This window comes from Asterias amurensis, chromosome 16 (genome assembly GCF_032118995.1).
Source record: "Asterias amurensis chromosome 16, ASM3211899v1".
Lineage (NCBI taxonomy): Eukaryota > Metazoa > Echinodermata > Asteroidea > Forcipulatida > Asteriidae > Asterias > Asterias amurensis.
Window position 1 is genome coordinate 1,585,882 of NC_092663.1, and position 20,151 is coordinate 1,606,032.

Genomic DNA, 20,151 nt, shown 5'->3' on the forward strand with positions numbered 1-20,151 from the left:
GTCAGTTACAATACATAAAAAACCCACTATTATAATACAGTTTATGTTCTCTTTATTGTTATAGTACATGCAAATATGGATTCACATGGCATTGATAATCAGGCCGTGAAATTTTGTATTGAATGGAAACAGCAATTTTCCTCTTGTAAGTGGCAATTCTATGAGGAAAATTTACTTTTAACTGTGCAAAAGGGCACCACAGCAAAAGCACCACAGCAAAAGCACAGAGCACCACGGCATCTGCTGTGGGTGCAGTGGGCTTCGAAGCCTGCTGAAGTATACCTAATTTAGATCAGGTACTGTAAAGTTTGGCAATAAAAATAATATATTAACTATACACAGCTGCCGCTGCAAGATCAATAGAATTAATAAATTTCAGGGTCAAAGGTCAAATATCTCAAACCAGGGCAGTCAATGGCAGAATTAGAAATATGCATGAATAATGAAGTCTTACATTATGTAAGGTTGTTAAAAAATTGTATCTGAATATATGATATACATAACAGTCAGAGCTAGTCAGTTGTCAATTGGTAAGCAAGTATTAACTGAAAATTGTTAGCATGTCTGCAAAAAGTACATTTTGTCTGAAAGGTTTTAGAGTAGAACAATTTGTTTTAAACTGATGGAATCATGAACACAATTGTACCATTCAATCTTCAGCTGATGATGCATCATAATCATTCATTGGTTTTGATATATTTCTTTAAGAAAGTGACATAAACAGTAAATAAAAAATAAGATTGTGATCGTTTTTAGTAATATTATGTAACTTTTCTCCTTGGAGCGATTTACAAGGATTAACAAAATCAAACACCATTATGGTACATTTTTGTAACTCAACACCCAAACTGTTGGAATTTATCTGATTACGGTACATGTAGTGTAGGCAGGGTGTGCCTCACCCCAACAGAATCAAAACAAAACATACCAAATTGGATTTTGATGGGTTGGGAATGGTTAGTTAAGAAATTACTAACAAAAACCTCATCATGGGCATTCATTTATCTTCAATTGACTGTATCCGTAGCTAGGGTTGGTATTCATTTCCTAGCAACAGCTTAGCAAAGCATGTTAAATACCTGCCTGTCTGTCTGTCTGACCTTGCGGTTTGCCTATAAGCGCCATTAGAAATTTAATAAGTGTACTTAAATAAGGTTACTTTAAATGAATGGTTAAGTAAGGACTGACTCATCATGAGTACATGTAATGTACATGTATGCTCGTTCATGGAATTGAGGAATTTGTAATGAAAAGGTTTATTTTATGATTGACGTTGACACCATCATTTCCGACATAAATGGCATCCATGAATATTAGTTTATTTTTTATTTATTTCCTAAAAACCTCCAAAATTGGAGAAGATAAAAAGATTTATAGAAATTACATTTAAAATAAACAGTGTAACTGACATAAACACGTAAATAAAGAAACAGGATAACCCTGACACTCTCGGACGACCCCCAGACCATCTTGACAAAGTATGAAACATAGTAGAAAATATTATCCCACTGTCCATTCTAGAACAATGCAAAAGGGCAACAGTGTCTCTAGCCATTTTTTTTATATTATCAAAATTATTCATTGTTTATAACAAAAATTATGTAACAAGTGGACATAAGACTTCATGAGATGATGTCGTGTACAATGTCCCCGGAACTTCAACTTTGAAATGGCAAGGCCATTTTCATTTTATAAGAGGCTCTTCCATTGAATATTAAAGTCTATGGGAACTTTTGAAGGGGCACCGAGGTCAAGACCAGGGGCAAGAGGGACAATGACCTCAATGACCTCCTTGTAATTTATTTGTATGATATGTTTGCCATTATATATGTATTATGTCTGAAGGTTAGTGACCTATCAATAATAAGAAAGAAAGATGTATACCTTTGACGATGGCTTTGGCACATTTGTTGTACACTTCTTCCTGTGTTGATATCGGTCTGAAAACTCTGTCAAAGACAAACACTTTTCCCTGAAGAACAAATAAACAACAACAAACAACATGAATCAAGTTACATGTGTTCAATTATTGAAAAGGGGCAAGAAAAACCTAGTAAAGAAACAATTTAACCAGCCACTGCGATGCATGCAGCAGCAGACTTGACACAACCATCACACCTGGAATTTCATCTTTGAGAAAGCAAAGATGATTTCATTTCACCATAGAGTAAGGACAGAGATGTCATCATGACATCAAGTTGAACCAGTGGTTACTTTCCCTGCCTTTCACATTGCTGTTGGCCTCGTTTGAATCCCACCTCAGACTGGAGCTCACATGTGGATTTGGTTTTTAGTCTGTACCTGATGTGTTGTGCAGGTTTTCCCCCATTGAGCTTTGGAGGTTTTCTTCCAAAAACAGAACAATTCTTCATGACTTCCCATTCATCCTGTTGGATGATTGGATGAAAGGTGCACTTACATGTACTTGCACTTATTTACTACTAAAAAAGCACAACTTTACACCTGTTTCACGCATATCTACATTGTCGTCTTCACCTCAGCTTTTACAGAATAAGTGGACTTTGCCGAGTACCGAGAAGATGTAGATGTGTATGAACTGTTGGTTATCATCATGAACCAGCGTTGCATGTAGCATACCATATTACCAGATTGATCTCTTCAATCCAACATGCAGCAAATCGTATGCTGGTATCAATGTTATTCTGCATGCAATACTGGTTCAATGATTCAACCATTTATTGAGGTTCAAGCACCGAGTTGCAGACGGAAAAAGATTGTTCAAAATCAAAACTCGGCCTCTTACCTTTGGCCTTAAACACGATGGCATGTAAAATTGGATTATTTATCCTTGATTGCTAGTTACAAAATATCTTTTATTTAAATACACATCATTATCATATTCATCATTTAGATTATTTGACAGCTGTTCAACACAACACTTTTGTATATAAACAAAGAGGCATAAATAAAATAACATTCACAACACAATACTTTCATTTCTTAAACTTAACCGATATAACATCTTGATGGAAACACATAACAAATGAAGTACAACAACTCGCAACTTACTCCCATAGAAACAGTATCATCTCCTTGGAATTTGGTGGCAACAGTCGACTTTGACGCCAACTCGCTGCTGTTCATCGGCCGCACCCGACATACCACTTTAATATTGCACTCATCCGCATCAGCCATGTTTGTTCTTTAGTTCTCAGTTCTGCAGTAAAGGAATGTAGCCCAGTTTCAATCTTTGTTGATATTTGACACAAACTACACACTCAATATTGTTGCAATGTCAATGTCACTGAGTCAGTGCTAATGTAATTCAATGGGATTTTATGCACACAGCCGGCGATTTTCTGCACATCATCATCGGGTATAAAAACATAAGTTTCACCCTTAAATCGCCGATATTGAGACGTCAGAAGAGTCTACGGACGCCGTGGATTCCTCAGCACCGACATGGCAGGATTTCAGCGGCAGTTTACGACACTTTTGTTGATAAATTTGCTATTTACACTGCAAAGTCGGCTAGACTTCACAGAGTATCCACCTACTTTTTGCCACTGAGCTAAATGAATGACATCATGTGCTGTTTAACAATTCTCGCGAGGTTTACGAAAGCTCATTTAATTTATTTCAGTTATTCACTAAAAATCCGTTTAAACTAAAATAAAATCTCAAATTCTTTACCCAAATTCTACCTGCAATATTTTTTTATATTTTCAGACGAAAATACAATCTTTTACTGAAAACAAATTGTAAATATTGTCTGAGATTCTCGTTTGCCTGTCACGTGGCAAATAAATTAAAGATGGCGGACCCAAAATACGCAAATTTGCCGGGAATCGTAAGTAAATCGACGTGAAAATGCTGATTAAGAACATATTTTTAGTCTGTTTTTTGAATGTGTATCGTTTATAAGAATAAGAGGAATAAGCTGCTCCATTTTCGTGCTTAGTGGGTCATTTTTCGACTTTTTATGACAGGTTTTAGATTTGTACGTGTGGGCGCGGCGCACAGCCTCGGGGGAAGCAGGGCGGTTCGGCAGTTGTGTACCGAGTGTACGGCACGTGAGGCCGGTGTCTTTCGGCCCCATCATGTCAATAGCCACACTGTTCTCGTAGTTTATACCAACTCGACCTCATGACCAACCGTACTTTTTCTGGATCAAAACGGATTTCATACTTTTGTTTATTTTAAATTTTAAATGTGTTCAGCTTGCTAGCTCAGACTCAGACTTCAGAGGTCTTCTATTCAGTGATTAATTTCAAATAAATTAGGTAATAAAGAGAAAATATTATAGATAATAATTTAATAAATTAAATAAACTATTTAAACAAAAATTGTGTCTTTGGATGATGTTGAATGCAAAGCTCAAACTATATCACATTCCCAAGCAAGTTTGTGCTTAACATGAATGTGAGAACATAGTTAACTTCATTGATTTAATTTTAGTCTTTTTACAGAAAAAGATGACAATTGACATTGATATTTTTATAAATTAAAAGAATTATTGAATAACAAACAAGTTTTAAAAATGTCCATGTTCTGTTTTTTTAAAGGATACCCAACCGGACTTGTACGAGACGAATGATCTCCCGGAGGATGACCAGCAGCATGGCGGGGTAAGGCATTCAAGTCAAAAATACAAGTCATTGGGTTGGATGATTACGATTAATGTTTAATATAAGACTTATTTAAAACTTGGTAGTAATCCTACAAGAATAAGTTAAGAGTGAGAGAACTCTAGTTTTCTTCCAAATGAAAACAAGAGCATGCTCATCACATTATTTAGAAAGTTACTAGAATAGAAATATGCATTTTCTTTTGCTGGCAGTACACTGTGAATGTATCAAAGAAGTTGTTGTTAAAACAAAATGTTGATTATTTTTTCTTCTTCAACAGGAAGAGTTGATGAGTGAGAGTGTTGAACAACTCAATGTGGACCCAAATGTTGCCTTTGGCAAATTCAAAGACAAGAAGTTATTGAGCGGTAAAATAGGTGAGACACAGTGACTTCTTCCACTTATTGCATTTTTATGAACACAGCAGAGTCCACAGTCCTTTATTTTACTTGTTCACAACAAGACTTGACCATTGTTTTTATTAATTGTTTGTATTTGAAAGAGCCATTTCGCCAAACCTGGATTTAAATGAATTGAGTCAACTGCATAACCAATGTAAAGTTGCCCATTGCAGGCCTGACACTTCACGGAGGAAACGGAGGCAATTGCCTCCGTTGCCCCTTGCCATTGCCTTGGTGCCCTTGAAATGCTCCAGCAGAAATTGACAATTTCCTCATAGGGTGCCCTTTGCCAAAGAGAAAATGCCTTGGTGCCCTTGCCCTTTCAAAAACGAATCATACAGGCCTGCCATTGTCTTACTTTCATTTGTTTCAGATTTCTCTGATCGTGTCAGCCACTCTAGGAGGACTGGATACTATGTGCCAAGAACAGAGTATGAAATTGTAAGTACATCAAGGAATAATGACTTACAGTTAAAACAACCTACATGGGATTGTATTGTCAGATACTTTTACAGGCCTTCAACTTGTCGAACCACAGCAATGGACCCTTCCCATGAAATATGCTAATTACATTCACGCATGCGTACAGACCCTGTTGGTTGGCAAACCCCATAGAGTTGTGCACTAAGCAGACGCGCAATCGCGTCTGCGTCACGCACCCATTAGCCATGTACAAAACAGCGCGATGTTCCCTCATTTTGCCAACCAAAACGTTAGTGCGCATGCGCTATGTGCAATTTACATATTTCATGGGAAGGGTCTATTGACTTGGTGCCCTTTGCTTTTGTTGTGAAAGGCCTGGAATTACAGGGAGGCCATTGCCTCTGTTGCCCTTGCTCTTTGCCTCGGTGCCCCTTCAGAAGTTTCCCATAGACTTTAAAATAAATTCCTTTGGCTGTACCTTATACAAACTGAAAATGGCCTAGCCCTCTCAAAATTGAAATTCCAGGCCTTTTGTGGTGCCCTTAGCAAAATTAAAACAAGTTTGTCCATATAGAAGTGCCCACAACCAAAGGAAAATTGATGTGCCCCTTCAAGAAAGAAATTCAAAGCCTGTACTTATCTTCTAAAACACACCCATCGAGTGGAAATTAAAACAAGAACTGTTTTTGGTTTCCGCAGCTTGAGGATGGCACAGAGGTTAAAGAGACACCTGTGCAGAAATTCCAGAGATTACAGCATGAGATTCGAGAGCTGTCTGATGAGGTTGAACAACTCAAGGTAAGCAGTACAATACTGCTTAGCAGTGATAATCTAGCTTAGCAGTATGCCGTTACCAGCTAATAGACTAAAGCTATTGTACAAAAGTCTGTTTATTTTCACTGGTTACCTTTCAATTTTTGGGTCATTCCGTGTCAAATCACCCAATGGGTTAAACCCTACCCTCTTCAAATTTGCTCAAATTTTTTTTATGGGGTAATATTGGCTCAACAAGCTCAAATTTCAATTTTCAGCTCTATCCGATAAACGGTTTTCGCGCTACGACATGCTCTTTCTCGTTGATTTCGGTCAAATAGCGCCTGACCTCTGACATTCAAATGACCATAAATCGGTAATCTTTGGGTCAAATTGGTTGAAATTGGTGTCTTTGAAAAGGAAATTGTGTAAGCTTTCCAAATATGTCTTTATTTTTTTTGTAGGAACATGTTTAGGTATGATAACCTTTTGACCTCTACTTTGACCTTGAATTTGACCTTGTGGATCACGTGATCTGGAGATGAACTTCGGTGAAAATTTACCCCCATATGTTTTCCCCACAATATCAAAAAATTAGAGTTATAATATTTTTGGCTTGCCTTCAAGCTCCATTCAAAGTTGCCCTACTGGCCTATTCCTACGCAAAGTACATGTACATAACATACATGTCCATACGTATGTATATCAAGTGAGACTAGTGGACCTCTAGCAACATCATGATATACATATGTACGGCCATGTATGTAATGTACATGTACTTTGAATAGGAATAGGCAAGTAGGGCAACTTTGAGCGGAGCCTGAAAGCAAGCCAAAATTATTATATCTCTATTTTTTTTATATTGTTGAGAAAACATATGGGAGTAAATTTTCACCAAAGTTCATCTCCAGATCACGTGATCCACAAGGTCAAATCCAAGGTCAAAGTAAAGGTCAAAAGGTTACTAAACCTAAACATGTTCCTACAAATAAAGTAATGGCAGATTTGGAAAGCTTATGCCATTTCCTTTCAAAAGACACCAATTTCAACAAATTTGACCCAATGGTTACCGATTTATGGTTGTTTGAATGTCAGAGGTCAGGCGCATTTTGACCGAAATCAACGAGAAAGTGCATGCCGTAGCACGAAAACCGTTTATCGGATAGAGCTGAAAATTGAAATTTGAGCTTGTTGAGCCATTATTACCCCATAACAAAAATTTGAGCAAATTTAAAAAGGGTAGGGTTTAAAATTGTGGGTTTTTTTGGGTGATTTGACACGGAATGACCCTTTTACTAAGCAAATTCTTTTGTTAAGTGAACCGCTCTACTCTGCAAACTCTATTTCATTTGTACGTAGTTATTGCAGTTCCTGGGTCCAATTTCTCAGAGCTGCTTAAAAAAAAACACAAAAAGTAGAGCAAGAACAACATTAAACGTCTACTAGATTAAGGTTACCATCCAAAACATCATGTAACATGTAATATTTGTGACTGGTATCCAGTTTAATTTTGCTAAGCAGAAACTTGTTAAGAAGCACTATTGCCTACTTAAGCAGCTATAAATTGTCAGTGAAGGTCTAATGGTAAATAGTAAAGACATTTTATAAACTAAAACCCTCAACTGTTTGGTGTTTTGATATTTGACAGCAAACGGCAGATGATTCCAAGTCTTCCAGTGTGACTCCATCCGTTATGGTGGAGCAGGTTGGATCTCTACAGGAGCAGCTATATGGCCTTCACTTAGAGAAGATCCTTGGATCCGATGCTATGGTGGAAGCTGCCGACCCGCAAGGAACTCTACCAAAGTAAGATGGCGGTCAGGTTTTCTCTCCTTCTACCTCTGGGACCCCGGTTTGAATCACGCCGGGACCCCGGTTTGAATCACGCCAGGACCCCGGTTTGAATCACGCCGGGACCCCGGTTTGAATCACGCCGGGACCCCTGTTTACTCATGCCGGGGACATTATGGGTGGATTGGGCTTTCAGTGTAAAACATTGTGAGAAACGGCTCCCTCTGAAGTGACGTAGTTTTCAAGAAAGAAGTAATTTTCCACGAATTTGATTTCGAGACCTCGGAATCAAGCATCTGAAAGCACACAATTTCATGTGACAAGGGTGTTTTTCTTTCATTATTATCTCAAAACTTTGACGACCAATTGAGCTCAAATTTTCACTGGTTTGTTATTTTATGCATATGTTGATATGTGATACACCAAGTGAGAAGACTGGTCTTTGACAATAACCTATAGTGTCCAGTGTCTTTAATATCCTATCTCTTACCCTCATTGCAGGAAGCTCATCAACCAGCTTGAGGCCTATAAGAATCTCAGTGTGCAATCATCAGGAGCAACTCCATCCAAGTCCGGCCAGGCAACCAAGGATGGCTGTATCACATATGAGCTTCACTACACTCCAGAACAAGCCAAGTTTTCCCAGCTCTCCAAGGTGAATATATATTGTTATTCTTCAGCATAGTGTGTAATTCTGTAATTTCTCACACAAATATTTTTTACAGTTATGAGCATGTTCGATAAAGCAAATTTGATGGAAAATAGATATTAAATTGAATTGAATTGAATTGGTGGTCTCCATGAATGTGTTGCTCAGGTAGCGGAGCTGGAGCAGAGGCTAGCTGGCTTAGAGGCAGTTATTGGAGAAGATCCCAAGAAACTGGTAAGAAATATCTCTTCTTTTGTGGTTACATTTCTTCCACCATCATTTTCATTGTTCATGTTTACTCTTTACTTGTATTGTACAACTAGAAGTTTGTCCTCAAGATTCTGACTCTTTGTATTGTGAGTCTGGAAATAGATGTTTCATTGAATTGGGAGTCGAATTGAAGTGTACTCGTGTATCAAAACAGGGTTTTTAAAACTTCACAATTAAAGTAACTAAACGATTCACCCATGTTTACTTCTGCACCCTTTCGTTAAAACTTTGTTATGATTTTTGTTGACAGTCTTTTATTACGGCTGACACAACCTCCAAGACTCTTATGGTAAGTATGAAAAATGACAACTTTTCATTTAATGAATTTAACAATTTGAAAACTATTCTAAAAATGCTACCTTCATTACACTGTTTTTTTTTCCATTGATATCCAAGCGTTTAATAAATAATTTCTATGCTGTAAGCAATTTAGTGTTTTAACAGCTAACAACATCACGACATGACGATTCTTTTTAACAGGGAGCAGTGAGCCAGCTTCAGACACAGATGAATCTTCTTGACCCCGTCCAGGTGGACCACGTTGACGCTCGCATCCAGAGTCTCCTTCAACATCTGAATCAGGTCAAAGAGAAGAAGAAGACTGCTGAGGAAGCTGGCAAGGAAAGCAAGGTCAGGGGTCAAACTCTAAGTAAATTACTAAAGTAACGAGTGTTTATCGAGCGAGCTTTCGGATGTTGGTAGAACAGGTTTTCGTTGATTCAACAAAGCCTAAAATATTGATTCAAATGAAAACAGTTGAATGCACGCTGAATACTGTGTCAGCTATGTCAGGGGTGAAACTAAAATATGACCGTGTCTGAATTGGCGGCTTTGGCTACGTTTATGGCTGGATCGCTGTGTCATCATGCATTGAAGTATAGGATGTCCTTAGCAACAGCCTTAACCACTTTTCATAGCTGTAGCTGTTGACGCCAATATGGATACTGTCTAACCAGTGTTAACCAAGCAAGCTGTCGGATTTCAGAAGAACGGTTTTTCTTGTGAATTCATTCAATCTAGTTTGTTTCAACTTTAAACAATGTTGTTTTGATGATCAATCAAAACAAACCTGCGGTAGGGTTTGGACCTATGAACTGCAAGTTATAACAGATTTCTAGTGTCTTAATAATATAAAAACGTTCATTGTTTTGTGTGATAAGAAGAACACGACCGGGATTCGAACCCAAGTCACGACTGGGATTCAAACTCAACGCTTTTTAGGCGGACTTTGAGTTTGTTTCCCCGGACCACTCAACCTCACTACCTACATAAATGTATGAACATATTTTTGCTGAATCATTTATTTGCTTACCTCCTATGTTCAGGAGCTTTCTGATAGTATGGAAATAAAGGTATATTCAGTCCCATCACTAAGAATAAAATGAGTTTTGCATGATTCATGGTGATCATTTTTAAGAAAACTATTATTTAAAATATGGAAACCATATCAAACATTTCATCCCAAAAGAGGTCATTTATTAACAAGGTGTGACCTGCAACTCCCATTAATTCATCTTTGTTTACAAATAATTTTGTGTTCTTAAAAATCAATCCTGCTTTTGAAGGTTGATATTTCGCTTTGATTTAATTTAATGTCTTGGATTTTGCTGTGGAATGTGTGGTTGATTGGTTTATTGGGACATTTTTTTTTTTTTTGTGAGGTGGTGTTAATTTTCACATCAAATGCAACCTTGATCCCGAGCATGTTCCTGCATATTTCTTTTCAAGAATTAACACAAAATTGTTTTAAAATGTATTATTATTACTGTATTATTTTCAATTCTTGGTATTCCATGCTTTTGGTGATAGGTCATACTATTTGATTGAATCATTGTGCTTTTATTTCAAATTTCAATCATTACCAAATATTTATAAAATGTCAGTGGTTCATTGCACTTTCACAGGGCTAAAAAACCTGGCGCTCACTCGCTCCCTCAAAGATTGGTTACCATGGAAATTGATTAGAATCCCCAGGGAAATTAGCCCAAGTCGAGTCTTGCATTCATTCCCCCTAACACCTTACCCCATCGTGCTTGAGCGAGGATCGTAGCGCAGTGTGTTTACACAATGAGTTCAGAATCAGATTAGTATGCTTGACAAGTTCCAAAACACGGACCTCACAATTGTCTGGAGAATCTGCTTGTGATCCAATTTTGTCGTCAAGAATATAAAAGCTGGAAAATTCTACTCATTGAAATGTTGTCTCAATATTCCCATAGCTATTTATTGGGGGACAAATCTGGAAAAAGAAATTCTCTTCAAAATTTGGTCTCAAGATTCCTAACGCTGTGTAGTGAAAAACAAGTCTGAACAAATTATTTTCTAAAGAATGTAAGTTTGTTGAGTTTGTTTCACAGTTGACACAGACATTCTTAGAACTGTATAATTGAAAATTTCTGAACATGTTTTTCTGTAAAGAGATTTTTGATTATCAGCAACAGTCACTTGAAACAATGGTTCACTTGCAAAATAAGCTTAGTCCAGTATTTGTGTATACATAAATTGGGCTTTCATATCTAACAACCCAGCCGTCATTTTCGCAAAACTCTTCCTAACTTCAGACTATTCTTAGGACTTAGGACGAGTCTCAACCCTGCACTGTAGCAAGCAGACCTTAAGATTATTCCTAAGTTAGGAAGAGTTACTCGTCCTAACTCGAGATAAGACGAGTCCTAACTCTTTGTGAAATCGACGGCTGGTTTGTTTCAATCACTGGAATTTCTTTAAGCCACTTTTTCCTCAGGTCATTGGCAAATTTTTATGTCTCAGTAATTCTTTTCAATAAACAAAACAAAAATGTGATTTTCTTTGAAGTCTAACTGACAATTATTTGGTTTTCCTTTTGTTAGATTTCTGAGCTGTATGACATGGTGGAGAAATGGGATGGTATTGCAGATACTGTACCTTCCGTTGTAGAACGTCTACAAGCACTTAAAGATCTCCATGAACAAGGTATGTCTGAAGATGTTTCATCCTGGCTCATACTGAAGTCTAATGTGTAGAGACTTGACTCTAAATCACCTCAATAGACTGCAAGTCTCTATAACTGGTGTTGAACTTCACTCTAGAAGGGGCACAGCAATTTTCCTCTGATTAAGGTACACTTCTAACGAGGAAAATGTAAAATTTGTTTTGGAACTTTGCTGAGGACACTACAGCAAAAGCTGTACCCTGGCATTTGCTGTGGGTGCCGTGGGTTATTTGGACCAGTGGAAGTGTGCGAGTCTGTTTTCTTCACACATTTTAAGCCATTGTGATTTCATATTCACGACCTTATGGAGACCGAGACCAAAACAAACAGGTTACCGTAGGGCAACCTCGCTACCATGTGCAGCGCGTAGTATCACGCTAGCTCTGCGTACGTCTCTAACCCCTGAGAGGGAAGCTCCGATCCGTGTCTTTGATTGGCTATCATATACGTGCAAAATATGAAACGCTGTATGTCTTCAAAAAGCTCTTTATGCCAATGCAAGTTTATGACTTTTATTACACACAGCGCATCCAGCCCGTGCGCGACTAACGCCCAACACAGAGAAGATCAATCACAGGATTAATTGTAATATCCCATATATTTGGATATTTTGAAGTCACACTTCCAGGGCTTATGATCGAGCAAGGCATACTGGGAAAAAATGGCGCGGCGAGACCCATCACCCCTGGGAACGAGGTTGACCGTAGGGGTATTCTAAAGACTGGGGTGTTCCACAAGAAGTTTTGAGATTTGGTTGCAGACTTGGGTTGGTAGTCAAGGAACTAGACCAACACTCCATCTATTTCTCTATTCCTTTTTTTTATTATGACAGCATTGCAGTTCAGTCAGGCTCTTAGTCATCTAGATACAGCACAGCAGCAGTTGACATCAAACCTCAACAATCAGGACACACTACTCAAAGAGGTAAGTCGCTAAATTCACACTTTTCAAAGAGGTATGTGACCACAGAGTCACAAAAAAAGTGTAAAATTATTACCTTTCAAACTTTCGGGACGTGAGGCATTGCATGGTGAGGTATTAATCAATGTATTTCGTTTGTGGTAACACCATGTGTATATCGGGAGACTTCTATTGCACCACAGAATAAATTTTTGGAATTCGGGAGACTTCTCGTTTTGAAAAACTTACACATTGACAAACCAAACATCAGTCTGCTTGGTGTGGTGGTTCATTCACTCCTTTAATCTCTGTGGACCTGGGTTCTATTCCCAACTGGCCCTAATTTCATAGAGCTGCTTTAACTCATACAGTAGCTGAGCAAAAACACAATTATGCTTTCTCTGAGGGAAAATTTACTTTTGTTTGTGTGTACAAAACACTGAGCTGTATTCCTAAAACCATCATTACTTTACCAACTTGTCTTTGGTTTTTTTTTCAGCTGAGGGATTCGTTCGGCGCAAACATGGCTGCCATCCAAGCTAACTGCCAATCATTGGAGGAACGGATGAGCAAATTCCAGAAGTAACTCCAAATGGAGAGACTATTTGAATATTTATTTCCTTGTAATGAATATGCGCATATTTATGAACTTGGAGCAAGCCAGATGAAGATTTGAATGAGAAACAAGGCTTCATTATAGCTGTTTTTGAAACACTGTAACAGAGTGTTTGGGACCGTATGATAAAAACAAAATGTTTAAGTCCATGTTGCGTACTTTTCATTTTACAAAATTTTGCTAAATTTAAATTTTTTAAATCCCAGGTTTGTGAAGTTTGTTTGTTAAAACCATCAAGTAACAACCACAACTTATAATGAACGCCCCCCCCCCAAATCCTGGCATTCAAGCCCCCTTTCCCTAATAAGGTTTATTGCGATTCAGAACAGCAATGTGTTATGGGTAGGCAGATGGGGCATTTGCTACCACAGTGTATGTTGTCAACCACGATGTGTGCACGCATGGCCTATATCTTTGTGTGGGTTCAACAGCGCCCTCTCTTGATATTTTGCTATTCAAGACAAACCTTCCAAGGCAAATTATCATTCTGGCACTACAGCTTTTCATATAATTTATTTTCAGATTTCTTCTGAATTTTAATCAAACCAAATTTAGCTAAAATTGACACTTTCATGGAAAAATTTAATTTGTTGAACAAGCGCCACATGTTTGCCATTTTATAGCTAGCTATTATAGTCTTTTGGAATGCAATTGGGTTTTCTCAGTCAATTTTTATCAAATTATAGATAACTCAACAACAAATTTGCGGAAAGATTAAGGGTCATGAAGACATGTTTACCATTTGGAAGCGATTGCAATAATTAATATTTTGCATTTTGGTCAGTTAATTTAATTTTAAGTTTTGTTTTTTTTCCATTCATTTATTTATTCAAGTAACTTGTGTTACTTTTTCGTTTCAACCATTCTATGCTTTTTTTGACAATTGTCAAAGTTGGTTTTGATTTTTTTATTTTTTATTTATAATTCCCTGGAACAAAGGGAATAATTAAGGGTATCCGTGGATTTCACAAAGAGTTAATACCAGTCTAATTTTGAGTTAACTCAGGGCTACAACAGAGTTTTAAGAGTAGCCCCAAGTGTGGACCATCTTTGTGAAATCGACCCCTGGAATTTCACTTTGGTTAAGACAAGATAAAAAAAAAATTCTGAGAACGTTTTTTAGAGTTAATACCAGTCTAATTTTGGACTACAACAGAGTTTTAAGAGTAGCCCTGGGTGTGGACCATCTTTGTGAAATCGACCCCTGGAATTTCATTTTGGTTAAGACAAGATAAAATCTTAATTTCTTAGAAAGTTGTTTCAGGGCTAAAACATGGACAAAGTGAAATTCAAGGCACAACCTTTAGTTGAAATATTGTAAGAAATTATGTGCATAAAAATCTAAGATATATTAAGAAAAAAATACTGCAAAGGCGATTTGTAAATAATGTATTATCCACTGTTAGTACTAGTAGTGTCTTAAATGTGGTGGTTAGTGTAGTTAAGAATTTGTCAGTGTGATCTCAAGAAAAGCTGTCAACTACCCTGTGTTCATGAACACAGATGCTCATTATACAAATTAGGCACCAGACTTATTATGCTAACCAGACTCAGTCTGGATGCACGGATTTGATTGGCTTAAAATTCAAGATGGCTCATTCATCGACTATTCCCATACTTTAGTCAATTATTTACCATGGTGTACATTATAATGCGTCTGTTATAAAATGATATGCTTAGCCCTTCCTTGTACATTCTGTTTGGTTCCCTGTGTATACATAACATAATGCAAGTTCTAATTTCATTTTCTTATAAAAAGGATCAGACTAGTTTGTCCTCTCAGCCTCATTTCCAATTTACAGAATCATATTGCTAGAAAAGCAACAAAACATACCGTGAATGTCTGAATTCCTTATTGATTTCTTCGGTTCGGTCCAGACTTAAAATCACTCTCTTAAATGTTCCCCGAGCAAACTAACTTCAAGGTCAAAAGCTTTCAGTGTAGCTGGGCCAATGATTTGGAACAATCTTTCATTAGGGAATAATTGTACTCTATCTGCATTTTGTTAAAGGCAGTGGACACTATTGGTAATTACTCAAAATAATTATTCGCATAAAACCTTTCTTGATGATAAGTAATGGGGAGAGGTTGGTGGTATAAAACATTGTGAGAAACAGCTCCCTCTGAAGTGCCATAGTTTTGGAGAAAGAAGTAATTTTCCACAAATTTGATTTCAAGACCTCAAGTTTAAAACTTGAGGTCTTAAAATCAACCCTCTAAATGCACACAACTTCGTGTGGCAAGGGTGTTTTCTTCTTTCATTATTATCTCGCAACTAGCTTTGATGACCGATTTAGCTCAAATTTTCACAGGTTTGTTATTTTATGCATATGTTGAGATACACCAACTGTGGAGGCTAGTCTTTGAAAATTACCAATAGTGTACATGTACACTGCCTTTAAAGACTAACCTTTCTCCGGTTAAATTTCTTTCTAGTGCGCTATGATGTTGATGGAATAGTGCCTTTTAAATTTTAATTATTTTATGTTATCCCCAAACCAGGGGCATGAATCATTTCTGGCAAGGTCTGAAACTAAGATGAGAAGTTCTGGAGGAAAGTTAAGAGTGATGGAACTTCCACCTTTTGGCAGCTTCTGGGTTTGTCTTTTTCCAGGACATTTTGGTTAGTCTGAATTCTGAGTTTTGTTGTCCCTTCAAACCTACTTATCATGCTCCCTGCAAATTAATCACAACATTTTTGCTGCTTGATGGCTTGAAATACTGTAAAAATTTGCCTTTATTTGTCGCATTAACATGAATAAAGGGGTTGGTATTTTTAAAATGCTCTAAAAAATTTAACACGGTTTCTCCTTCATCATTGATGTTTTATGTGTACACATTTTTTCGTCTTGTGTGAGTGGAGGAGAAAGACGCGAGAAGACTCGAGAATATTTGAGAACAAATGTATTTCTTGTCAAGGTTTTGGCTAATTGTATAAAGGTACAGGACATGTTTGGTAATTACTCAAAATATAACCATGTAATTACATAGGACTCTTACTTGGTAACAAGCAACAGAGGGCTGATGATTATAGTACATGTATACAAACACGCGAGAAATTACTTCCTCTGAAGTAATGTAGTTTTGAAAAGGCAATTTTCTCAAAAAAAATATTTGAATTTGAGAAAGACTTCAGGCCTGAAGCTTTTCTCAGGCATATGAAAGTACACCAATTTGTGCACAAGGGTGTTTTTTTTCCTCCATCATTGTCTTGCAACTTCGATGATCAATTGAGCCCAAATCTTCACAGATATTACTTGATGCATATGTACGATGGGACACACTAAGTGAGAACAATGGTCTTTGACAATTACCAAAAATGTCCAGTGCCTTTAAGAACATAACGCCATAGAATCACAACGGACACTCAAGATTTGTTTTACACTACAATAAATGTACGTGCCTTTATTTTATTAACTGACCAATAATCTTAACGCCAGCAAAAACATAATTTACAGACCGCCCTAGAATCGCTCTTGACGTCCCAGCATTTAGAACCTCAGCTTCGTGAAGAACCACTTGTTCTTACCAGTCTTGTATCTGAAGAGAACGAAAAAGTAAAAACATTATAAGATGAGAATGATTTGAAATCGCGGCACCCACACCATTTGCAGTGGTGCCCTTTGCAAAGTTCCAACACAAATTAACATTGTCCTCATGGAAGTGCCCCATGTCAGAGGCAAATTGCTGTGCCCCTTCAAGAGCAAAGTTCTACCAAACTGCAACCAGGTATAAGATGTCCATTATGCCCAATATTTTTGCAACAAACCACTAGCATCCTAGCCCTTACCTTTTCAAAGTAACCCTTCATGTTAACATGTTGCATTTTATTTATAAAGATAAGAAGTCACATGGCTGCTTACGCAGCAAATGTTTTGCAACTGTTGGAACAGTTAAACACAGTTCAACTTTGAGTTCGTGACACATCGGTTGTATCGCTTTCACTGGAAGTATGAACTGGGCTTTAGTATAGTCTCTAACTACTGAATCAAAACTGATTTGTGCAATTCATAATCCTAAACATTGATCCTATAATTGAATGAGAGAGATTGTCTGTTGCCAGATTGCAGTTTATATCCCCTTGCGGGAGTTAACCAAGTTCCCTTGACGGAAACATCATCTGAACAAGATCCAGCTTTTCTATTTGACTGACCTTTCCATGAACTTGCCCTTGACCTCACGCTTGGCTTTGCGTCTCAATGTGGGGTCCCGGAAGGCATCTTTGTTGACGACCTGCTTGTCTATGTTCACATCAACGGAGTAGCTAGACGTTCAAAACAAACAGGAAACACAAATAAATCTGTTGTCATGTAATTATGGTCCACTGGTTTAAATTCTCTCAATCACAAGTCGTAATTGCACGTCAATATGACTACTCTGGCCTTTGACCAGGGCCCAATTTCACAAAACAGTTAACCAGAAAACACTGCTTGAAAAATTGGGGCACCAGTCTTAATGTTATTTTGGTTGGTAACCTTTGCTGCCAAGCAAAACTATGCTTTGGAAGTTGTTGTGCTTACAGGCTTAATGAAACTTGGCCCTGCAACTTGGAGATTACCAGAAATACCTCCTACAATATCGACCAAAATGCTTGGGTTACCTATTCCCAATGTTTCAAAAATTATTGCCTGTCCACTTCCCCCTGCCAATAAACATTCTCTCTTCTGTCCCCCATCACAATGTTGACTGGAACACAAAAGACTGTGCGATGGAATTAGGCGTTGTCTTTAAGATTATAAAACAAAAATTTTCTTTGAAATGCTTTAGATTGACCTATGAACTATGACCTATGAACTATGACCTCTGACGAAGAGCTTACCGAGTTGGCATGAGGTGATTGTAGTTGAAAACCTTGACGAAGGACTTCAACTTTGACCTCTGCTTGATGCGCTTCTTGCTCATGCGCTTGGTGACCTTGCGAGGGTACGTGGCTACACCAGCTACGAGGGCATGACCATATGTCCTGTCAGTACTGCCATCATCGTGATTCTAAGGATAAAAATTACATGTTTGTAAAAGCTGTTCACATTTTTTGCAAAAACTTCGTGTTGAAAAGCTCATTGATATATTCGCCAATCTACCTGGATGAATTTGCTGAATGATCAAAAGGCATTGTGGGAATGAAAAAGGGGGTACAGTAAGCATGTTCCTTCCCACAGCGCCTTTAGACTGTTCAGCAAAATCAACCAGGCGGTAATTGCAATACGGTCTAGGACTCTAGGTTATCAGAGGCTCGTGCGAATGATGGAATTACCTTGACTATGACAGCCTTGCGTCCTGCGAAACGTCCAGAGAGTACGAGAACGACCCGGCCTGGCTTAAGAAACTTGCCCATGGCTGTTCCTGCACAAAGTGAGCAAACACATGAGAGTAATTTTACATTTTAAAATGTTTTACATCAACATGATGACAAAGTCCAAAGCCAGAGCTAAATGGTTAAATAACTATTATTAACATCGACTACGACGGCCTAGCATGGCTACACAAATTACTTTCTTTTTGTTTACCGTCACGTCAGATCAGAGTGACCTGGGGCTGGGCTGTGTGTGACTGTGTCACTGTCTCCTAAAACAAACTAAACCAAGTCAACCGAACCAGTACGTCAAACGTGTATCGACAGGTTTTGACTCTCCTTATTGATGTTTTTTTTTTCATATCTAAAAAAAAGGTTTAAAACCGGCTTAAAATAAATTTACGCAACAAATCAACACAAACAGACACCCTTCATTTCAAACTGCCAACACTCAGACTCAAGGAAGGAAAGGAGTTAATAAAAGGGAAAGCTTGGGGACAGATAAATGAACGAATTTATTTTTAAAAGGATTAACCACTCCTCCTCGGTTCTCCGGGCCATCAATCAATCTGCCTCCCCAAAAAACATTTCAATTGTTCTAAAAAATATCATTGGTAATAATACGACAAAGAAAATCCCGTAATCAACACCGAAATATTCATTATAAAACAACATTAATCTTTGTTAAATATGTCGTGACAACAGCAAACTTAACCCCAACATGAGTCTATTCGATACGACGAACATCGATTTGTACGTAAATGGAACGGCGATTTTCACCGTTGATCACCAACCTGCACTAGGGTTTGTTTTAAGTAAAATACAAATAATATTCCCAATAAAATTTATTGTAATAATTAAAGAAATATTAAGTAACAAATTGAGCTCAAATTTAAAATGTATTTCTTTCTCTAAATGTGGATGTTGGGCGATTCTTTTCGTCATATTTTTACTGTCTTTACCTCATCTATTTGGCGAACCGGAAGAAAAGGTCAGTTACAGAAGTGCATTGTGGGAGCAAGACGTGTTTTTTTATACCGACGGCTGTTTGGTGTATTCTTGACTACCGTTATTTTGTAAGGGCGCCCTCTATAGCTACCTGTTGACGTACCGTTATTTTGTAAGGGCGCCCTCTATAGCTAGCTGTTGATGTACCGATATTTTTTTTTAAAGCGCTGTTCATGTTCTAGATGTTATGTCTTTTGACAAGTCTCTTGTTCTAGACACTGTATGAAATAATTATTCATAAAGTGCCTATTTACTAATCTGTTTTCCTCCTTTTTGTTGTTCAACACCGAGTGATTAGAAAACAAACTAGTTCACATTCTAGTCAGACATGATTTAGCAAAACCAAAAAAAGTAAATAAATGAATTAATAGGAAAACAACAATAGTCATAAACAAAATTAATACAAATAGCCCTAAACCAATTAATAACGATATAAATTGTCTTATGCTACATTTAACTTACTAGATCAATGTCTTTGCTAAACAA

At 37.5% G+C, this 20,151-nt stretch overlaps 3 protein-coding genes across 6 annotated transcripts in view; 1 reads left to right on the plus strand and 2 right to left on the minus strand.

Annotated features, from left to right (window-relative positions):
* Positions 1 to 3,525, minus strand: part of LOC139948604 (kinesin heavy chain-like) — a 48,263-nt gene extending 44,738 nt beyond the window's left edge. For all 3 annotated transcript variants that reach the window (XM_071946788.1, XM_071946789.1, XM_071946787.1), the window contains exons 1-2: positions 3,031 to 3,525; positions 1,885 to 1,972 (exon numbers count right to left, since the gene is read on the minus strand). In XM_071946788.1, the coding sequence (XP_071802889.1) occupies positions 1,885 to 1,972; positions 3,031 to 3,156 (214 nt within the window). In that variant the 5' untranslated portion in view covers positions 3,157 to 3,525. The remainder of the gene's footprint in view (positions 1 to 1,884; positions 1,973 to 3,030) is intronic.
* Positions 3,526 to 3,769: 244 nt separating this feature from the next.
* Positions 3,770 to 16,604, plus strand: LOC139948779 (dynactin subunit 2-like). 2 transcript variants are annotated; one of them, XM_071947102.1, is made up of 14 exons: positions 3,770 to 3,811; positions 4,527 to 4,589; positions 4,870 to 4,966; positions 5,364 to 5,431; positions 6,113 to 6,211; positions 7,815 to 7,972; positions 8,459 to 8,612; positions 8,775 to 8,840; positions 9,127 to 9,165; positions 9,357 to 9,506; positions 10,202 to 10,228; positions 11,726 to 11,828; positions 12,680 to 12,771; positions 13,247 to 16,604. In XM_071947102.1, the coding sequence occupies exons 1-14, from the start codon at positions 3,776 to 3,778 to the stop codon at positions 13,331 to 13,333; spliced, it is 1,239 nt and encodes a 412-aa protein (XP_071803203.1). In that variant the 5' UTR covers positions 3,770 to 3,775; the 3' UTR covers positions 13,334 to 16,604. The 2 variants fall into 2 exon arrangements, with proteins under 2 accessions (XP_071803203.1, XP_071803204.1); XM_071947103.1 differs by lacking the exon at positions 10,202 to 10,228.
* A 133-nt stretch (positions 16,605 to 16,737) lies between these two features.
* On the minus strand, positions 16,738 to 19,713 carry LOC139948780 (large ribosomal subunit protein eL27-like). The gene is made up of 5 exons (XM_071947104.1): positions 19,620 to 19,713; positions 18,619 to 18,707; positions 18,184 to 18,353; positions 17,518 to 17,628; positions 16,738 to 16,904 (listed from the first exon to the last, which is right to left on the minus strand). Exons 2-5 carry the CDS (start codon positions 18,697 to 18,699, stop codon positions 16,856 to 16,858), a joined length of 411 nt encoding a protein of 136 aa, XP_071803205.1. The 5' UTR covers positions 18,700 to 18,707; positions 19,620 to 19,713; the 3' UTR covers positions 16,738 to 16,855.
* Positions 19,714 to 20,151: the final 438 nt, after the last annotated feature.